The sequence below is a fragment of the Glycine max genome, chromosome 12 (genome assembly GCF_000004515.6).
Source record: "Glycine max cultivar Williams 82 chromosome 12, Glycine_max_v4.0, whole genome shotgun sequence".
Classification (NCBI taxonomy): Eukaryota; Viridiplantae; Streptophyta; class Magnoliopsida; order Fabales; family Fabaceae; genus Glycine; species Glycine max.
In genome coordinates this window covers 37,201,094-37,218,168 of record NC_038248.2, presented here as the reverse complement: position 1 = coordinate 37,218,168, position 17,075 = coordinate 37,201,094, and the positions used below count along the sequence as shown (strand labels likewise).

Sequence of the window (17,075 nt, the reverse complement as noted above, 5' to 3'; positions counted from 1 at the left end):
TAAAAAAATCTTTTAAATACAAAAAGTAATAAAATTTTATTTCTTTAGATTATTTAAATATTATTTTTAATTTAATTAATTCGTATAAATTACATAAAATGATTTTTATGTAATTTTTTAAGAAATTATAATTAAATAAGAACAAATTTTTATATATTTATAATTAAATTTCATAAATTAAAATATAAATTATTTTATAAATTGATTTTAATATAAAATATTTTTTACTCTAATTATATAAATCAATATAATTACATCAATTAGTATATAAATGATATAAATTAATTAAATTTATTTTAATATGTAAATTAGTTTTATTCTAATTATATAAAATAATTAAATTTTAATATTTAATTTTTTAAGAAAGTTTCCTGTTAATATTTTCGTTTGAACTATAAAAATTATTTACTAAATAAATTTTTCAATACCAGTTATATAAATCAAGTAAATTTCATAAATTAAAATTTAAATTATTTATTTAAATTATTTTATGTAATTTTTTAAAAGTTATAATTAAATAAGTAAAGATTTATATATATAATAATTTATTAATATATATTAAAAGAAAATTTATAGTAATAATAAATATATGTAATGTTAAATATTAAATATATTTAAATACTGAGTTTTTTTATGTTAATTTACAAGTTTTTTAATTAAAAAAAATTGTAACTCTTGATTAGTGATACATGTAATATAATGTTTATAAAATTAATTAAATAAAGTAAGTGTGTTAATGATTTATTATTTTACCTTTAAATGAATGATCAAGAGTTCAACTCATATCAAGATTCTTTTTACATAAATTAAAATTACAATTTTTCCTAAATTTTAATAAATAATTTTAACTCTACATTTAAGTTGACATCACTAGATAATAATAATTTGTTTATTTGTTCATCCCTCAAAAAATAATTGAATTCCTGTGTAGACATTATTGAGCATGGGATTAATTGGCACAAAGCTGTTAAACTATTAATAATCTTAAATTTTAGAGTATATTTGATAAAAAAAAAAAATTGCTTGTAAGCTAATTAAATATTTATAAGATAACTGAAGTTTATAAGTTAAAAGTTTGTAGCCGAAAAAATTATAACTACCAGCTTATTGAATTAAAAATATTTGGTGACATTAATTAATAAACTAGCTTATAATTGTAAAATGTCAGATAAAGACATATTTAATTATTTGATTATATATATAACTTCTAATATTTTAATTAATTTGCAACAACTTATCTCCTTAAAAATTAAAAAATAATTTTTAATTTTAATATTATAAAGAAATGATAAAGAATTTCTGATTTTATATTATATAAAATAGATCGTAGTTGTTTTGCTTTCTTGTCATATGTTTCTTGTTTTTCAACAAAACAAATTATAATTTAAAAGGTTTGAGAGCAAAAGACGTGACAGACAAAAAGTAACTTCGGTAAGAAAAGCAGGGCAGACAAAAAAATGGTTTAAAATTGGACAAAAAGTGAAAAAAATTTCAAATAATTTAGTAAGGATATAAATAGAAAAAGAAAAAACTAATAGATTATAAGCTATAGACTGGTAGAACTAGGTTATACAAATAAGAAAAAAGTTCTTAAAATAAGTTTGTGTTGTAAATAAGTTTTTTTTTTTTGTCTTATAAGCTAGTTAAACAAATTGTTAAGTTAAAACTAGTGACAAAAAGCTTGTAAACTATTAATGTAGATTGTCAAACACACTCCAAATCTTCATATGTAATTACATTCAACATTAAATATTCTCTCTCACAATCTTAGCCTGCTGGAATAGAATTACTCGCGCGGAGGATTCCTCTGTCTCGTACCAATAAAAACATACTATGGAGAATACTTGACGTTAGAAAAAAAAAAAAGAAGTTAAAATTCCCTTATATCTTTACAGAGATAATTTTCATATAGGAATGTAAGGTTATGTTATATTCACATGTAAAAAAATGATTTATCGAATAGGAAAGATTATGTTACATTTCTTACTTTAAACCACTTATCCATAACACTCATGTATCCTAATTCCATAAAAGAGATTAATCTCCAAGTCAATAAGTTGAATGATTCCCATGCTCTTTCACCCACAACAGCAACTAAAAAACATAACAGAGATAATTTGCCACTATATGCTTTCCATGTTTTTTTGTGTAAAATAATAAGGTGGCTGAATGGTCAACTCAGCTTTGCCTGTGAAACGTTCCCAACTCAAAGGCATAAACCAAGGAGAGAGATGACGTTTACTTGGCTCCTCTGCACTGTAACAACGTAATGCCAATTTGGCCATGGTGTGCACTGTTCTAGCGTGACGCACAATCTGCTGCTTGCGTCACACCCTCATAATCACAATGACTTTCTCTTTACTCCCACAACCAAAGAAAGATTAGTAACAAGTAAAATAAACAAAAGCCAAAGGAACAAATGAATAATGTTTTATGTTACATTACATAGTATTATAATATTCTCACGCTATTCACTACTCTCCATTTGGCCTCAGTTGATCATACACACTCTTCTTCTTCTTCTTCTTCTCTCTTCTTGCTTGCAATATGGACATGAATTCCTCAGGTGGTGCCTGCGGTTGGCTTTATGATTATGGCTTTGATATCCCTGTTGCTGGTTCTGACTTCATGGCTTCAGACTCTGGTGGTTTCAGTTGGGGGCCCCAGAGTTACAACTTCAAGGGTCCTTCAAATATGAGGTTGGGTTTGGTTTCTAACTTTCTATTCTTCTTTTACTTTCTCTTTGGTTTACACTCTGCACCACAAAATTTTAAGCATGAGAATTGTAGTGAATAATATTTTTTGATGCTTTTGTAGTGAATAGTATTGTATTTCTTATTGTTCTCTAGAAAGAAGAAATTTAATTAATCTTTACTAGAAAGTTAGCTAGAACTGTCTCATGATGATTATTTTATAATTGCAGCTTGGAAATGGAATACTCACTGGATTCAACTGTCATGGAAAATGGTCCTTCAAAGCGGTAATATTATCACCTATGGCCCTGTAAAGAATATATGAAGTAAAAGTTGTAGCTCCACAACTGCTTTAAGTTTTAGTAACTATTATTGATTGGGTTCAAAGTTCTATGATTTGGAATCTTGGCATGGAGCAAGGACGTGTGAGTCATAACCAGGATAATTTAGAAATTTGTACAATTTGAAACCTGTCCTGTGACATGTTTTATGAATTATGAGATTCTACAGCAAAAGAGCACCCCAATTATCCAAACTCTGTCGGCTAGAACTTTACATACAGTTTTCACCATGTTGTGAATATAGAAGAGGAAATTAATGCTATGTATGTACTATGGTGAACGTGGGTTTGAGTAAAAAGAATCTTATCGTTCACTTTGAATTTCAAAATGATTCTTTCAATTGCCTTTGTAAACCAATTGTTATTACAGATTAGTCAAAATAAAGAATATGGACATAAAAAAATGTTTCTCATATGTTAATTGATGTTCATAAAATTAGAGATTAAGAGTGTCTTATGTTTCTTTGTTACTTAGCTAACAGCGATCAAGTTTAATCTTTAGTCAACTAATAACAATGTTAAAATTATACTTCTCTCCTATGCTTGGTGGCAAAGTTCAATCAAGTGACTGTAATTTTGACGTGATTCTGTTTGCCTACAATTAACTTGAAATTTGTGATTAATTAGCCTTTGTGTGTCTTTTTTTTTTATTTGTCACCTTTCTCTCTCTTCAGGTTAAGGACTGAATCATGTGCATCTGGCTCCAAGGCATGTCGTGAGAAATTGCGAAGGGATAAACTTAATGAGAGGCATGCTATTATTTTGCATATTGTGTGATTGAATTTAGTCTTCTAAATCTCATGTCTTCAATTTGGCATGATTTTAAGGTTTCTGGAATTGAGTTCGATCTTGGAGCCTGGTAGACAGCCCAAAACAGACAAAGTTGCATTATTAAGCGATGCGGCTCGAGTGGTAATCCAATTGAGAAATGAAGCCGAGAGGCTGAAGGAAATGAATGATGAATTACAGGCAAAAGTTAAAGAATTGAAGGTGATTTTCTGTTTCTAGAGATTATTTTATTTTGATGAATTGATGCAATATGGTTATATCTGTCAGAAATTCATTTTGGCTTTCTGTTTCTCAAAATAATTGGTCGTTGTAAGATTATGTGTTGATTGTGTGTAGTTTCTGAGCTTCTGAGCTTCTGTTTCCTTGCAGGGTGAGAAGAATGAGCTTCGTGATGAGAAGAATAGGCTGAAGGAAGAGAAAGAAAAGTTGGAGAAGCAAGTGAAACTGACAAATATACAACCCAGCTTCCTACCTCAAGCCCCAGATGCTAAAGGGCAAGTTGGTAGCCACAAGCTGATACCTTTCATTGGATACCCTGGAATTGCCATGTGGCAGTTTATGTCCCCTGCTGCAGTTGATACTTCAAAGGATCATCTGCTTCGACCTCCAGTTGCATAAAGTGGTTAGCAATAGCATCCACTTCTTTGTTGTATGTGTTCTTTACATGTGTTATATTTTTGTGTTTAAGTTATCCATCCTGTCTAATGTGTGTTTTCTAAAGTCACTGGTAGAAAGTGTGCTCGGAAACTGGTTAATAGTATAAGTTTGTGCTGTTGCTGTCTGAACTATGATAAGAAAGTGCTACATGTCATGGCTACAAAGTGTGTTGCATTATTAAAAATAAAAGTGAGTTTAAGTGGTTCTTTGCTGTAATGTTTTCTTTTTTTTTTTTGGCCTAGGTTCTAGAACCATAATTATAACCTATGTTTCTTTCATTTTTAGCAACAGAAAGTGCCTATTGTTCCAAGATACTCAATGAATGCTATGTCCAAATCACGAAATGGCAATGTAAAGGGAGATTATAACGAGTGTGTGTTAATTGTTATACCACATCATACTTATATAGTGTGCTTGATAGGAAAATGATTTTCTGCGGTGTATTAATGCATGGGAAATTCCCTTCTATGTGTCCTGTCCTGTCTTTCTCACAGCATCTGCTATAGTGTGAAAGTATTTCAGTGTCCTTTTGATTTTTAAGCAAAGTTTAGAAGACTTGAAGTTGGTAAGTGCAAGCTTATCCTTTGTAGGATGATCCAAAAAGCAGTTTCAGTAATAGGGTCTAAAATCAAATATCATTGAATAATAATACATGCTCATAGAAATTATATATCTTCGAAGTCCGAAGTTGTAAGCAATAACCACACCAAACTGAGAAAGAGAGCAGCAAAATAAATTTTCACATGTAATAAACTTAGAAGCAACGGTTGAGTGAGATTTTTCCCATCCTTAGAAGGACATAAGCATGATTAGAAAGCTTAACACTACTGCGACATAGGCTTGTAGATTTCCTTTACTGGTTGATGAAGCTGAGAAGTCTGATGAATGTTGTGCTAGAGGTGAAGTAGAAGCAGGAAATTCAGTGGAAGGAATGACTGGAGAGAATGTAGGACTTTCTAGATGTGTCTGGAACAATGGACTTGGGGATGAGGAGATAATGACTTCAGGAGATTCTGCAGGTGAAGTAGTAGAATCTTCAGGAGATGCTGCTGGTGTGACAGAATTTGTTGCACTGGCAAGAGTGTCTATTTCAACCTTCATTCCTTGGCTGCAATGTCCTATTGTCCCACAGATGAAGTATCTTTTCCCCGGTAAAGTGAGAGGGATGGTTGTGGCGCCATCATTGTAAGACTGAATTGGGTTAGTTGGCTGGCAAGAGTCATAATCTGCCTTTGTAACTTCAACCACATCATGGTTTGGCGGGTACTGGAAAACTGCATGCATCAATGTCATTAACTTCACATAATATTTTGCATTATACTCCGTTTTTTTTTTATTTGTCTTTTAAGATTTCAACAGAAAAATCAAGAAATACAATAAATTTTCTTGATTCTAATAAAATTGTTGTGTGATTTCTCATATTACCCGCTTTCATTTCCACTTCACTCAATGTGTAAATTAATTATAAATTAGGTGAAAAGTAAGGATATAATTGATAAAAGAGTAATTAATGTGATTTTGAACTTTGTAAATGACAAGAAATACAAAACATTTTTTTTTTCAAAATTTCAACAATTAAAAAGGAACGGAGGGAGTATTTTAGTATGATCAACATAAAGGTAATGTTTTGATGCATGCTAATAGTGACTTACCAAGACTGTCTCCCACTGAAAATATTTGGGAAGATGCCCATGATTGAAGGTTTGAGTTTGTGTCCCACCCACCACTTGGTCCTCCAACAATGTAATTTGTAGCCGAGGCCAATTTGATGAGTACAGCCATAAAAGATACCCTGAACATCAATTCAGGAACACCCATGTTTGCTAACAGCTAAGTGAGGTATGTGAGTGACAGAGAAGAGTCACAAGAGATGAGAATTGATCAAAGTTAATTGCTTGGATGTGATTGACATTTGAGTTGAGTTTAGAAGTCTATATATAGAGGATTAAAGGAATTTGGGGCAGAATCTTTAGAATGATGATGTGTGCTTGTGGTTCAGTCATGCAATGCTGGAATTGGTATAGTCATGCAGATGAGGGGGATTATCTTAGTTGGAATTCAAGTGCTCTTTTCCTGTCTGTCTTGACTCTTCCATTTGATTCCTAATCTATTATTTATTAAATTTTGCTGGTTAAGTGAAAGGGTGAGAGGCGTTTGAGTGGTTGATGCCTGGCGGATCCACAGGTGTAGAATTTTCAGATGATAGTTGTTGGATTGACAACAACTCAAGTTGGCCTTTTCCACATTTATAATTTGAAAACTATTATATCAAATCCACTGTCAGAAATTTGTGACTTAGTTCACTTGCACACACATCATTGTACCAAAATATTTCACTAGCAAGTTTTCCTCGAGTCTAACCAATCCGGGCAATAATTTTGAGCCTTTGCCTGTTCTTCCCTTGTGGTGCACCTAATCCATGTATCCAACCAACCCATGTATCCGGGCAATATTAAACTATTTTCTGAAATGTTGGCGAGTAGGGATATAATGAGGAATATCATATAATTAAATGCAGAGGAAACAAATACTAGTATTTACTAACATTGACAGTGTTACATTTCATCTGTACCGACACTCTTGGTCCGTATGATAATTGTCGTAACTCGGAAGACAATTTCATTAGGGACTGAGTTCGAATGCTGGTAACATAAAAAATAAAAAATAAAAAACAATCATCTACTTATGTAAACACAATCACGACACCATACTGGCAGCGGTAAATTTCCTCGGTTATCTGTTTGGAAGAGGCATCAATTTGATATCTCAATGCAATGATTTCCACCATAAAGTGTTAGGAATCACCCGAAATTTAAAACCCAACACTTGTTTAAAGAAAATTTTAATTAAGCTACGCCAGCCAGCGAAAATGTGTACATTTAATTATGTTTTCTCCTTCCAAATTATTGTTTAGCATTTGACATTCAAAATCAGTTTTTAGAAAAAGATAAATTTCTAATATGATCCACACAACTTTTTACAAATCAATTATCAATTAATCCAAGTGCTGTAGCAAAAAATATTATCAATCCAAGTGTCTACGATTAGTAATCTCCATTGGGCTGCTTCCGAGTCCACATGAACATTTATTAACTATCAAGTAGTATAGCATACATAACATAATTTGATGTAGCAGAAACTGAAAAAGTTATATGGTCTAGGGGTCCTCAACAATAGGGTATAGTTCATATCTAACATAGCAGCTCCCACCCACAACCCGTGCACCTTGCTTTCCGTCACAACAATTTGGAAGATCACTAATAGCATCATCAAGACACTTCTTACAACCAGGGCCAAGGAGGTCCCTTGTACACTGAGCCAAACCGTACAACGTTTTTGACTCTTGGAGTTGCAATTCCCCTACGGCATACAACATGGGAGTTTGAGAAGCATTATAAGACAAACCACTTAGCAACTCATTGACTTTATCACTGAAAGTAGAGGGGTCATCCACGTCGTATATGTTAACCATATAGAACTTGTTCTTCTCATCAATTTCACCAAAGAAGTATTCATTTGAGTACTTGAGAAGGCAGTAATCGTACCATACTATTGCCCCCTTCTTCTTTGAGCACCTCTCTTGAAGCTTTTTGGTTGCTTCATTGACACAAGCCATGCAGTTTGTGGCGTTGACGTCACCGCGACACAAGGCTAGACCGTTCACTTGGTCCATGCCTTGGCCAATGGAACCATATCCATAACCAGTAGGAGGCACTTTGGTGTGTAGCAGGTCAAACAACTGGTTTAAGTTGGTAGCTTAAGGGCTAGGATCAGTGTAATTTTCGCGGTTAAAACAGAAACGAAATAAGGGACTAATAGAATTGCTTCCTTGGAAGGAAAGAGAGAACACTAAGAGATTGAGAAAGATGGAGAGCATTTTGGATGGTGGGATTATTTGATCATTGGGTTCAAATTTCTAAGGCCATGTCTGTTAACGTTTCTACTTGTAATAATCTGTTTTCAATTAATAGATAGAGGTTACTTTGGCCTAGAATGGAGTTGAAGTCGCTGACTTGAGCCTAGTGGCAACCTGATCTAACCCCCATTTCCCCCATTTCCATTACTTTTCCTGGAGAGTCCAATTGGAGAACGCACTAAACTTAGTGGAAAAACACTTTCGAACATGATATCTACAAAATGGTGATGCTGCGGTGAACCAGCTAAAGAAGTGGTTTACCCACGAACCACTCACCATAATTAAGATCTAATAATAATCTTAAATACTGTTTTGGTCCCCATAAAATAGAGCAAAAAAAAGAATCAAGTAATGACTTCTGTCTCAAATAATATATATATATATATATATATATATATATATATATATATATATATATATATATATATAAGAAGATTATTAGCCAAAAAAAAGAAAAGAAAAGTGATGACTTCTGTCTCCAAATCTACTATAACCCTAAAATATTTATTTAATTACTCAAAAGAAAAGAATGAATAAATAAGAATATTTATAAGAAGATTATTAGCCACGTATTCTTTAACACATTTCTTTTAAGACACTCTTTATTATTACTTAACATTTATTGCAAACTATATATAAAATCAAAGAGAGAAATTCATTAAAATAAAAAGTGAGATCATGTAATTTATAATAAATTTCAATTAATAAATGGTATGTTAAAAAACGTAGTTCTAGAATTTCTGTATCTACAATGAATGATAATTTTGAAGAAAATGAAATTTTGACTTGTAAAAGAACAATTAAAAAAATAACAACATTAAATTAATTGTTACAACTCAAATGTTCAAAAACAAAACATCAGATTAATAACAGGTCACTAAATTGCTTGTTGTTAATACCTTTCACTTTGTTGTTTTATTTTTCAGATATGATATTGTTATTTTTAAAATTTATAATTCATAAATATATAGCCACCAAATGCAGCTACGGAAAAACCTTAGTCACAAAAGTAATTATTAACAATGGATTTAGAGACCGGCATAAAATACGACCATTTTCGAAGTTAGCAACAAATTTAGTGATTAATGACATTAGTCACAGAAGACATGTGTGTGTACGCGTGTGCATGTGTCTTCATTAAATTCATTTCATTTAAATAATCTCACCATTAATGAAATTCACGTTTTCAATTTTATTATCACAATCAAACTCTTCAAATTAGGCACATATTTTATTTCTTGTTAGTTTTTCACTTATCTCAACCTTCAAAAACCTTAATAAACCTTTCAAGATTTTCACTTAACTTATTTATATTTCTACAAATTCCAGAACGAAAAAGAACAACACATTCCAGTGATCTTGAATACAAAAGACTTGCAAAATTAAGCACGTATTTTGAAATTAAAAGCTTTTAATTAGGGAAAATATAACCAATGTACTTAGGACATTGATTAAACCTTTCAAGATTTTCAGTGAACTTATTTATATTTCTACAAATTCCAGAATGAAAAAGAGCAACACATTCCGGTGATCTTGAATACAAAAGACTTGCAAAATTAAGCACACATTTTGAAATTAAAAGCTTTTAATTAAGGAAAATATGACCTATCCACCTAGGATATTGATTACGGAACTAAAAAGAAGAAAAACTTTTATTGAAATACATAAAATTATGATGTTCATGATTTTTTTTTTACATTCTCTTATGATCTTTATAATATTTTTTTTATTAGTTTCTTAACCAATGCCATAAAGGTATTGGTTAGTAAGACCCTTTAATTAGTTCTTAAATTGTAATAAAATTTAAGAACAAATAACCAAATTTTAGTCAACAATGATCATAAGAATATATATATATATATATATATATATATATATATATATATATATATATATATTCTTCTAAACTCATATATAAACAAAAATGACTAATTTCATACTAATTAAGAAAATTAGTTGATATCATTTGATTTTACTAATTTCAATTAAAAATTAAAACTATTCCTAAAACATCATTTAATTATCTGAAGTTGTTATAATAAATAAAAAAAGAGTCCTTAAAAATAAAATTATAATTAAATTAAAAATGTATTAAGAATAATATCATTAAATAAAAATAAAATTAATTAAATTTATTAATATTTAAGTACAAATTATAAGTGAACGTTTTAATTCGAGAGAAAATACATACTAAGACACATAAAGTGCCCTCAATTCCTCACACACAAACTTCCGCACGTGTTTATGCTAAAAAACAAGCATAATTTATTAATGTTATTCAAACAACACTTTTTCAAGGTTCATTTTTTTATTTTTACTTGAGGTCCATTATATTACATATTTACATCTCCCACCCATCTTATTTTACATTTCTCTTTCTTCTCTCCCTATCAAGCCGTCCTATCATTATTCATTTGTGTGCCAATTAAAAAGCATACTAATACATAAGGTTTACACATGCATATTTATATTACAATTAAAGAGTTCTATAATAAGCTTGAAGTATTAGTTTACTCTTTGAAAAAGGGATATATCTCATATCGGAAGTTACAACTTCCACCAAGAACTCTGCCACCTTGTTTCCCATCACAACAACTATTGCATCATCAAGACACACCTTCCAATCACTGCTAGAAAGGTCTTGTGTGCACCGAGTCAATCCATAAAGTGTGGCTGAATTATCAGATTTTAAATTAAGAGTGTGTTTGAATAGAATAATTTAATTAGGTAATGTATTTTTTATAGGAAATTAAATTCTTTTTTTTATTAAAAGTAATTATTTGGATATTTTAATAAAAAAAAATTCAAAATTTTAGAATTTTAAAAGAAATTTTAGTTAGTTGAAAGAATAAAATTTCAAATTCTATCTTCAAGGGAGTGAATTTGGAAATTCCTCTCTCTGTCGCTACCATGCCCTTCCTCCGCCACCTTTACCTTGGCGGCAACTTATTCTCCGACCAGATCCCTCCCAAGTACGACACCTGGCAACACCTCCAGTACCTCGCCCTCTCCGGCAACAAGCTCTCCAACAACATGCTCTCCGGCGAACGTTAACTCAAAGGATTGTTTTAGGGATTTTCTGCTCGAGAGGTCTTACTCGTTTGGATTTGAAGAGAGTCTGACGTTGGAGAGGATGGTGATGGAACCGACTACGGCGTCGCCATGGCGGTACCGGAGAGGAAGTAGTAGATTCTGGAGCAAGGGGCCTTCGCCATTCGAATCATTGGGAAAGCCGAGGGTGTTTTCGTCCAAGTATTATAGAGGGATGAAGTCACTATTCTTCTGGAGGAGGGGTTTTTTCCCGTTGTCGGAGTCGAGCGTGAGGTACAATAGCAGGGGGAGCTCGTTGCGGCAGAGCAAGTCGATAGCAAGTCCGATGTTTCTGTAGTCGTCGGGGGTGGCATCCACGACGGCGTTCTCGTCAAGCCGGCTGAGGTGCGGGGATCCCGAGGCGTTGTTGTCGCCAAAGAGGTTTAACCGGAGGTAATTTTGCGATTTGGTGGTAATTCTGTGATTGTTGAAGAGAGAGCTCGAGGTTATATCCAAACATAAAATTTTAAAAATAATGGAATTTAAATTGAAGCAATTGAAATTCTCAGAATTTAAAATTCTTTTCCCACATCCAAACACACTCTTAGGATTATTCTGATAAGCCTTTTAAGCAAGCTGGCTCAATAACTCTCTAATATTAGAGTTAAAAGTTGGAGGGTCCCTACTCACGCTGTTCACGTTCCACATATAGATCTTGATTGTGTTGTCAACCTTGCCGGTGAAATCAGTAGTGTCCAAGTACTTGAACATGTAGTAGTCATACCATATGGTGGCACCTTTGTTGTAAGGGCAGCGATTGCGGATTTCTTTGGTTGCATCAGAGACATAGGTTTTGCATTCTGAGGCCAACACGTTGTCGCCGCGGCAAAGAGCAAGGTCGTAGGTTCTCTGGTCCTCGAAATGACCCATTGAGGCTGCCACAAAACCTGAAGAATAGGGATTGTAAATGAGCTTGAGGATGATTATTTTCAAAGGGACTACGAGCTGTGAAGCTCTCAGACCCTGAGCAGACATGTTAAAGAGGGTTAACTTCAAAAGATGTTTGGAGAAGGAGAGGTAGGGTCAACGTGATCAAGCGAAAAGTGGTGAAGGGCTTGGAAGACATTGTAGAAGAATGAGTGATCAAAGATATTTCTTTGTTTGATTGTTTTGACGATAGAATTGATGAGAGTGAGACTATTTAAGAGAGAATAATTTGTTTCATCGACGAAATTGGCATTGACATATATGCCTTTAATATAATTTGTAAAAGATTTCAAAGTCGAAATACTTTAGTTCTTGTATCATTGTCTTTATCTTTCTGACACAAGTGATAACAATTTATATCTTTTAATCAGTCATTTATAGTTTAAATTCTAATTAACCTTGAGTATCAAGTAAATGATGTTAGGAGTAAAATACAAACTTTTAGTGTGCACTTTTTTCGACGATGTATACTTTATATTAATAATAGAATCAGAAAAAAAAACTTTAAATTTCCTTTTTAAAAAGCACAAAATTTATTTTAAAAGCACATATTATAAGCAAATTTTTTTATTAAGACAAGTCATTAAGACAAGAATATATAGGGATACTCTTACAAGGCTAAAATAAAGGAATAAATAAAATAAAATAAGGTTTCAATACAACTATCAGAAAAAGAATATTAAACACTATCCTAATAAAACAAAGGTTACATCATCGCAGCACACGGAGTGCATGCAATCGCATAACCTACTAATAGATACTAACATAAGTTGCATGTATGTATCATAAAACTATCCTTATAAAAAGTAATGAGAATAATGGTGGTAAGGCAAATAATAATTAGTCTTATAAAGATATTAGTTAAAAAATTTAAAATATAAATATTTTTATTGATAGATGAAAAATTATATTATTCATAATTTTAATTTACAATAAATATTTTTTTAATTTCTTAATTAATATCCTAACAATATTCATTAATAAAACCCTAGTGGTAATATCAACTTGATAATTAATGGTTATGACGTTGCTAATGACGCTAAAGCCTATAGTAGCTAGTATGTAATCACAAAATATCTTTCTGCATCACTTATCATCATTGACTAATATAATTATTTTCCTTAGTGTGTAACAAAAATATCTTTGCATACAAACATTTTTTATTAGGAGTAATGATAGACGAACTACCATTTATTTTAAGGAGAATACTTTTTATATAGTATGAATCCAAATTCGTGAAAAAATTACTAAACATGTGATTGGTTAAAAATGTTACATGGGTAGGTAGATACATTAAATCATTTTTTACAGGAACCCACCATTTATGGTTATAAATTCTCACTCTTTTGTACTCAATTTCGTAAGAATTTTTTCACACTAAATAGCATTATTTTTATTTTAAACATTTCATTAATATTTTTTATTTTTTTCTCTTTTTTTCTATCATATCATAAAATTTATCATATTTATATTTTTTTTCTCTTTAGGTGTTGAATAGGTTTTAGGAAGAAAAATGTTGGAAATTAGTAAGATGCTAGTCTAAATATTACTCCATTTCACTTTTAACGAAGAGAAAAAAGAAAAGAAAAGAGGTAGACGACAAATGGAGAGTCTTGATTATTTATTTTTGAAAGAGTATATGGAAATTTAATTTTACCAAAAAAAAAGGAGAAGAAAACTATATTTTGTTTTTAAAAAATAGATTAATTAGAAAAGTAAAAGCTATATATACACACACACACACACATTTTGAAAGGGTTTATTACGTTGGATTTATCTCTAAACTTGCATATTAAATTAGCAAAAAATGAATAAGTATAAAAGGAAAACAAAGAACTGTAATGTTAATCCAAGATATAAAAGAAATTAATGACTGAGAAATTAAATACCTTAAGATGTCCTTTACATTATAGAACCCAGAACTTACAAATAACAAAAGAATACACTCTTTTAACACTAAATATACATAACCTTTTCATTTTATATTATTTGAAAAGGTTAAAAAGGACCGCTTCTTTAAAAAGTTGTGATAAAAAAAAAAAAAAAGAGAGAGAGAGAGAGAGAGAAACTGAAAATCTAAACTCGGAACATTTCTTTTATATATAAAAAAAATGTAGTCCTTAAACGCGTGCAATGGACGAGAAAAGTAATCGTTTACTATTAGTTATTGTCGATCTACATTAATTTATATTATAATGATAAGTTTTCCAATTTTATTATGGGAAATATGTTCTGTATATTGACAAATACTATGGTGTCACTATAAAACTAATATACCACTACAAAATGAGCGAAATGGTATTTTGACATTATTACTCGAGTAAACTATGAGCATATATATATAAAGTTAATCAATTTCCAAACTATGATTTTAGCTATGACTACAACAGAAATACCCCTCGAATTTTAAGCATTAGCAGTCTTCAAAATTGAAAAAAAGAAAACATGAATTTGAAGTAACCTGGATAGGCGAGAATCTCTGCACGACGTACTCCTTCTTTTGCTTGGAAGAAGAGTTGAAGTGGAACTTAGTGCAAACTAAACGGATAATCCACTTTTTCATTTCGATAACGATTAAATTATTCCCGCTCTTTTATTTATATACACACACACACCACTCATTCCCATATTACAAGAGCAAATTGTCCTTGTCATTTAATTGAACGTTTTTCCAAAAAAATTTACTTGAAGGGTATATACTTGATACTGCACATGTAACTAGTGTTTTTTTTTTTTTTTTTATATGCAAGCTACGTACTACTGGTTGCTTGTTGTTATGAGTCACGTACTGTAAATGGGTTCGGCAGATTTTTATTTTTTTTCTGCATCACTTAGTGTTTTCAATAAAGGAGTCATTATAAAATATATATGAAACATTGAGCTGAGCTTAATTGATTCACAATGAAGCATGGATCGATGTTCTTCTATTTTTGTTTTTACTATATAATTAGTTTCCTTTTTGTTAAACATTCTTCCCCTCATCCCATGTGTCAAATGTTGTTTTATCGATCGATATTAACAAATTCTTTGACTATTTAGGTGGAGAGATTAAGGAAAAGATCTAATTTTAACATATGATAAAAATTCAGGAACTAAAATTTCTCAGCTAAAAATAAAGGTTACAAAAATTACACAAACATAAAAGTAAGGGACAAAAACTGCTTTTAAACCAATAAAATAAGAGATGCAATATAAATAAAGGATATACAATTAAAATTGAGCTATAAAAAATACTAGCACTATAAAAATAGAATAATTAATCAATTTATTCATGCATTATTTGAATAGCCTTATAAGGTTTACAACTGATGAGGCTCAATCCATAAGATTCGAGTATTTACTCCTTAACAAAGAAGTATATCTCATAACGGAAGTTGCAGCTTCCACTCACAACTCTACCTCCTTCTTTGTCATCACAACAATTTGGGAGTTCATTGATTGCATCATCAAGACACTTCTTGCAATCACTGCTAGAAAGATCTCTAGTGCACTGAGTCAACCCATAAAGTGTCTCTGAATTCTCAAGCTTTACCTCTCCAGTTGCATACAATTTATTATTCATCACATAAGTTTTCTGAGCAAGCTGGCTCAACAACTCTCTAGTCTTATAATTAAACGTTGCAGGGTCACTCACATTTTTCAAGTTCCACATGTAGAACTTGTTTGTGTTGTCAATTTTGCCAAGGAAATCAGTGTCCAAGTACCTGAACATGCAATAGTCGTACCAAATGATGCCACCTTTGTTGTAGGGACAGCGACTGAGGATTTCTTTGGGTGCCTCAGAGACACAAGTTTTGCATTCTGCAGCCAACACGTCGCCACGGCAAAGGGCAAGCCCATATGCCTTTTGGTTTTGGTGTTGGCCTGCAGAGCCAACACCAAAACCCGTTGAAGGGGTCTTGTATTATGTTAGTCCGTTCAGAAGAGAAGATCAGAATGACAGGTACATGTATGTGGCTATGGAAACTTTCAGCACATTGCTTGTAAATTGTAATTTGTAAATGGAATTGGAAATGGGATGCAAACATCACACAAAAAAAAAAATATGGTTGGTTGCTGATCGATCCTCCAATCCTTCTGCTACGTTGATCTATTACTGATATATACAAGTGTTATGTGTTGTGAAATAATCCAAATATGAGTGTGGTAGTTAATTCTGTTAGTGGGTAGTTAGGACAGTTATCAGCTAATGGTAGTTAGTAACTGATGTGTGTGTGATCAATAAGAATTTTACTTTTACCTTTATCATCTATCTTCAGTTTCTATGTGTGTGTGAGTTTATCTTCTTCCCTAACATTATGATGGGAATGCACGTATATAAATAAATTCCCATTTGAAACTTTTTTTTTTATCAATACATATGAAACATAAAATGTATAAAAGACTGAAGATACTTATATAATTCTCAAAATTAATTTATAGAAATATTAACATTTAACATATTTTCAAAGTTTAATTTTCGAAAGAGTCATTTTTTTGTGTGTAATCGAAATATTGAATCATGCCGCATTGCCACGTATATAAGAGTATTGTTTGAAGAAAGTTTTTTAACCAAAAAGCAGGGTGGTGTATTTACAAAAAGAAGCCACAGATTTTATTGTAAATAGAAAGGGCATGCAATCCGGTTCACAAGCTTGTTGTGCAGAGATGAGCCTGTTAAATA

General features: G+C 31.3%; 3 protein-coding genes and 2 pseudogenes across 3 annotated transcripts; 1 reads left to right on the top strand and 4 right to left on the bottom strand.

Annotated features, from left to right (window-relative positions):
• Nucleotides 1-2,412: 2,412 nt before the first annotated feature.
• LOC100806838 (transcription factor bHLH115-like) lies at nucleotides 2,413-4,693 on the top strand. The gene is made up of 5 exons (NM_001255691.2): nucleotides 2,413-2,699; nucleotides 2,924-2,980; nucleotides 3,708-3,782; nucleotides 3,861-4,023; nucleotides 4,192-4,693. Exons 1-5 carry the CDS (start codon nucleotides 2,548-2,550, stop codon nucleotides 4,438-4,440), a joined length of 696 nt encoding a protein of 231 aa, NP_001242620.2. The 5' UTR covers nucleotides 2,413-2,547; the 3' UTR covers nucleotides 4,441-4,693.
• Nucleotides 4,694-5,114: 421 nt separating this feature from the next.
• Nucleotides 5,115-6,558, bottom strand: LOC100806308 (uclacyanin 1). The gene is made up of 2 exons (XM_003540275.5): nucleotides 6,132-6,558; nucleotides 5,115-5,753 (listed from the first exon to the last, which is right to left on the bottom strand). The coding sequence occupies exons 1-2, from the start codon at nucleotides 6,295-6,297 to the stop codon at nucleotides 5,269-5,271; spliced, it is 651 nt and encodes a 216-aa protein (XP_003540323.1). The 5' UTR covers nucleotides 6,298-6,558; the 3' UTR covers nucleotides 5,115-5,268.
• A 151-nt stretch (nucleotides 6,559-6,709) lies between these two features.
• LOC100803995 (cysteine-rich repeat secretory protein 38) lies at nucleotides 6,710-8,627 on the bottom strand. Its single transcript, XM_026124725.2, has one exon. It carries the CDS (start codon nucleotides 8,150-8,152, stop codon nucleotides 7,637-7,639), a length of 516 nt encoding a protein of 171 aa, XP_025980510.1. The 5' UTR covers nucleotides 8,153-8,627; the 3' UTR covers nucleotides 6,710-7,636.
• Nucleotides 8,628-10,905: 2,278 nt separating this feature from the next.
• LOC100803457 (cysteine-rich repeat secretory protein 38-like) lies at nucleotides 10,906-12,551 on the bottom strand (annotated as a pseudogene).
• Nucleotides 12,552-15,749: 3,198 nt separating this feature from the next.
• On the bottom strand, nucleotides 15,750-16,337 carry LOC100802925 (cysteine-rich repeat secretory protein 38-like; annotated as a pseudogene).
• Between the last annotated feature and the right edge of the window lie 738 nt (nucleotides 16,338-17,075).